Source organism: Crocodylus porosus, unplaced genomic scaffold (genome assembly GCF_001723895.1).
Source record: "Crocodylus porosus isolate Cpor-Errol unplaced genomic scaffold, CroPor_comp1, whole genome shotgun sequence".
Taxonomy (NCBI): Eukaryota; Metazoa; Chordata; order Crocodylia; family Crocodylidae; genus Crocodylus; species Crocodylus porosus.
In genome coordinates this window covers 32,609,751-32,613,483 of record NW_017728910.1, presented here as the reverse complement: position 1 = coordinate 32,613,483, position 3,733 = coordinate 32,609,751, and the positions used below count along the sequence as shown (strand labels likewise).

At 48.1% G+C, this 3,733-nt stretch overlaps 1 protein-coding gene across 1 annotated transcript in view; it reads left to right on the top strand.

The window, feature by feature from the left end:
• CHST2 (carbohydrate sulfotransferase 2) overlaps nt 1-3,503 on the top strand; it is a 10,646-nt gene extending 7,143 nt beyond the window's left edge. The window contains exon 2 of the mRNA XM_019532554.1: nt 7-3,503. Coding sequence (XP_019388099.1) covers nt 7-1,365 — 1,359 coding nt within the window. The 3' untranslated portion in view covers nt 1,366-3,503. The remainder of the gene's footprint in view (nt 1-6) is intronic.
• The last annotated feature ends 230 nt before the right edge of the window (nt 3,504-3,733 follow it).

Below are 3,733 nucleotides of genomic sequence, written 5' to 3'. Positions count from 1 at the left end.
GGGCAGCTTCCCCGCGCCGGCCGCGCCGCGGGGAGCGCCCCCGGGGCCGGGCTCCGCGCTGCCGCCCTCTTCGTAAGGGTCCTCGAAATCCAGGCTCTTCTGGGCACGATAGGCCTCGAGGATGTCGCCCCCGCTGTAGTCCGGCGTGGGGGGCTGCGGGGGGGGCCTCCTGCTCCCGAAGCTCAGGTAGTCCCTCAGCCCTCGCGCCCGCAGCCACAGCCGCCGCCGCAGCCCCCGCAGCCCCCGGCGGCGCCCGGGCAGCGCCAGCTGGTCTACGTCTTCACCACGTGGCGCTCGGGCTCGTCCTTCTTCGGGGAGCTGTTCAACCAGAACCCCGACGTCTTCTTCCTCTACGAGCCCGTGTGGCACGTGTGGCAGAAGCTGTACCCGGGCGACGCCGTGTCCCTGCAGGGCGCTGCGCGGGACATGCTGGGCGCACTCTACCGCTGCGACCTGTCTGTCTTCCAGCTGTACAGCACGGCGGGGACGGGCAGGAACCTCACCACGCTGGGCATCTTCGGTGCGGCCACCAACAAGGTGATTTGCTCGGCGCCGCTGTGCCCGGCCTACCGCAAGGACGTGGTGGGCCTGGTGGACGACAAGGTGTGCAAGAAGTGCCCGCCGCAGCGGCTGGGCCTGCTGCAGGAGCAGTGCCGCCAGTACCGCACGCTGGTCATCAAGGGCGTGCGTGTCTTTGACCTGGCTGTGCTGGCGCCCCTGCTGCACGACCCTGCGCTGCGTCTCAAAGTCATCCACCTGGTGCGGGACCCCCGTGCGGTGGCCAGCTCCCGCATCAAGTCCCGTCACGGCCTGATCCGCGAGAGCCTGCAGGTGGTGCGGAGCCGTGATCCCCGCATCCACCGTATGCCCTTCCTGGACGCCAGCCACAAGCTGGGTGGCAAGAAGGAGGGTGGCGGTGGTGGCGGCGGCTCAGATTACCACGCGTTGGGGGCCATGGAGGTGATCTGCAGCAGCATGGCCAGGACCCTGCAGACTGCCCTGCACCCACCAGACTGGCTGCAGGGCAACTACCTGGCTGTGCGCTACGAGGACCTGGTGGTAGATCCCATCAAGACCCTGCGGCAGGTGTACAGCTTCGTCAACCTGGTGGTGAGCCCTGAGATGGAGAAATTTGCCCTCAATATGACCAGCGGGCCAGGCTACTCCTCCAAGCCTTTTGTGGTATCTGCCCGGAACGCCACCCAGGCCCTGAGTGCCTGGAGGACAGCACTGACCTACCAGCAGATAAAGCAGATTGAGGAGTACTGCCATCAGCCGATGGCTGTGCTGGGCTACGAGAGGGTCAGCAGCCCTGAGGAGGTGAAGGACCTCAGCAAAACATTGCTCAGGAAACCGAGGCTGTGAGTGGGGTGCAGAGAGGTTGTGATCATCCACCCCAAAGGGTTGCAGATCTGCTGACCCTGAGAGCTGAGCCCGTTGCAGGAACCAGCTGTGCTTGCTGGAGAGGGGAAGTGAGAGGGGGCAGCTTGGTTCTTCTGCTAGCTGGGGTATGGCCTTTCACCCAAAGACTGAGAGGGTAATGCACATTGACATTTTTGCATTGCCGGGTTACAGACAATTAAAAAAAGTGGAACTTTAATAGTATTTGTAAAACCCCTTTCCCTGCTCTTGAAATGCCGGGAGGATTCGGTACCAAAATCTTGTTTACCAACAGACAACGGTAATGACAGACTTACCGAATTCTTGAGACACCTGTGCTGGGGACAGGATGATTTTGAAAGCATAATACCGAGAATTGGACTTTTGTATAAAGTAAATGTTCCAGGGTGATATGAATAAAGAAAATAATAAATGATTTTTATAATTACCTCGATTGTTTGGGAATCATGCCCATTGTGCATGTGAACTTAGAAAGGTATTTGTTTAATATACACATTTGATAGCAACAAAGACATTTTAAGGGTCCCTGTTGGGGCAAGTGGGGAGATCAGCAGATCAACAGGAGATCAACAGCTTGGCAGTTTATCTCTTCCTGTTCAAAGGTTAGAAGCTGCTTTTTCTGGTGAACAAATATGAATCCCACAAATATAGTGCAGATTTCATGCCCATATGCACATATCTCAAATCATTCTCTGCTTAAATAGCAAACATGTTTAAGTTGTACTGTACTGAAAAAAATGGCAGGGTCCGGGGGGAGGAAGAAAGCAAGCAAAGTGCTATTCTATCGCCATAAAAAGTTTAAAGCATTTTCCATTATAATAATATTTATTTTTTGTCTTGAAGTGTGTTCAGGATTCTTTGTTAAAGAGAGTATGTGTACTTACAAAAAAGCAACTCCCCCAGCAAAACAGGATTTAAATGGATGCTTATAATACTGAAAAGGTTAGCATGTATGCAGATGGGCTACACACACACGCGCACACACAATTGCTATAGACAGATAAAATACTTGAGTATATTTTTGACATGTTCATTGCCAGCTGATATAAACAAGGGAGCAGAAAAATAAGCTGGAGCTTCCATATAGAACTTCATTTTCCCCTGATGTCTTAATGTATGGATGTGTGTTTGTCTATACAGAAGGTAGGAACATACATTTTTTGGTTTGCAGGGTCCATTCCACAGTTTTTACTCAAGGAAAACTACCATTTGACAATAAAACAAAAATGTTGGTCAGATTTGTAAATTGTTGTAGCTCCAGCATGGAGCTAGATGATGATTTTGGCTCTCAGTCCCTGTGAGTTTTGTCTGGACTATCAGGCACATTATTAAACTTGGTAGAAGTAGGAGATGTTACTTCTCTCAATTCTGTTTGCCAAAAAATGTCCACGTTCACAAAGGGAAAATGGTGCACCGCTTGTGAGAACTACAGCCACCTGCAAGTACTTGTTAAGCCTGTTGTTAATATTCTCCAACGCTGTTCAAAGCGAACATGGTGAACTTTGCAATATTGAATTAGAAAAAAAATCCAAATAGTGTTAGGTTATGAGACCACCATTTTTTCCCTATGAGAAGCACATTTTATTTTACCTACCTGAATGTTGTGCCTTCAGAAAATACAAAGAATTTATAGGAAAAAGAAGGTTTGGGCTGTAGAAAATATATAAGTAGGATATTGATAAGTGTGTGTGCGTACAGGCGTGTGTGTCTACTTTTGTATGTGTGAAAATTGTGGCTTATGTATAATGTGTCTTTTTTGTATTAATATGAAACTTTTAAGTTAAAGATGATACATCAGACTACTAAGGCATTTACATTCTTGATAAAACATTGGCAATTAAATGTTCTCAAAAGGAAATGTAGATGTTTAATAAGCCCGTTGAAAAGCTCGTTGTACAAGGTTGCATGTACACTTGCTGAATAATTTTATGACATTGTAACCATTTTCTTAATTCATCAGTAGAAGCAGTAAAAGTAACATTGATCATACTTTATTGGGAACATTTCATTGTTAAATATAATTTATTCCCAAGCACCATGGATATTAAGGGTGAGAAATGGAAGGGATGGTTATTTGTTTAATTAAAATGAATATTGAAATCGATTTATTGTGATAATGGAGCTAGATGTTTCATGTCAACACCATAAGTATTCTGATTTTACTTTGGATGATTTTTCAGTATTTGGGCTTGGGCTGTTGCTCAATTATCCTGTCCCAAACAAAGGATCCCAGGGGACTGCATATAAAGATTCCATTCTGGTTTTAGACCATGTGGCTTCATTAAATGCCTTTTCTTCTAGTTGTATAATCCTGTTCTGCTGCTTCATAGCA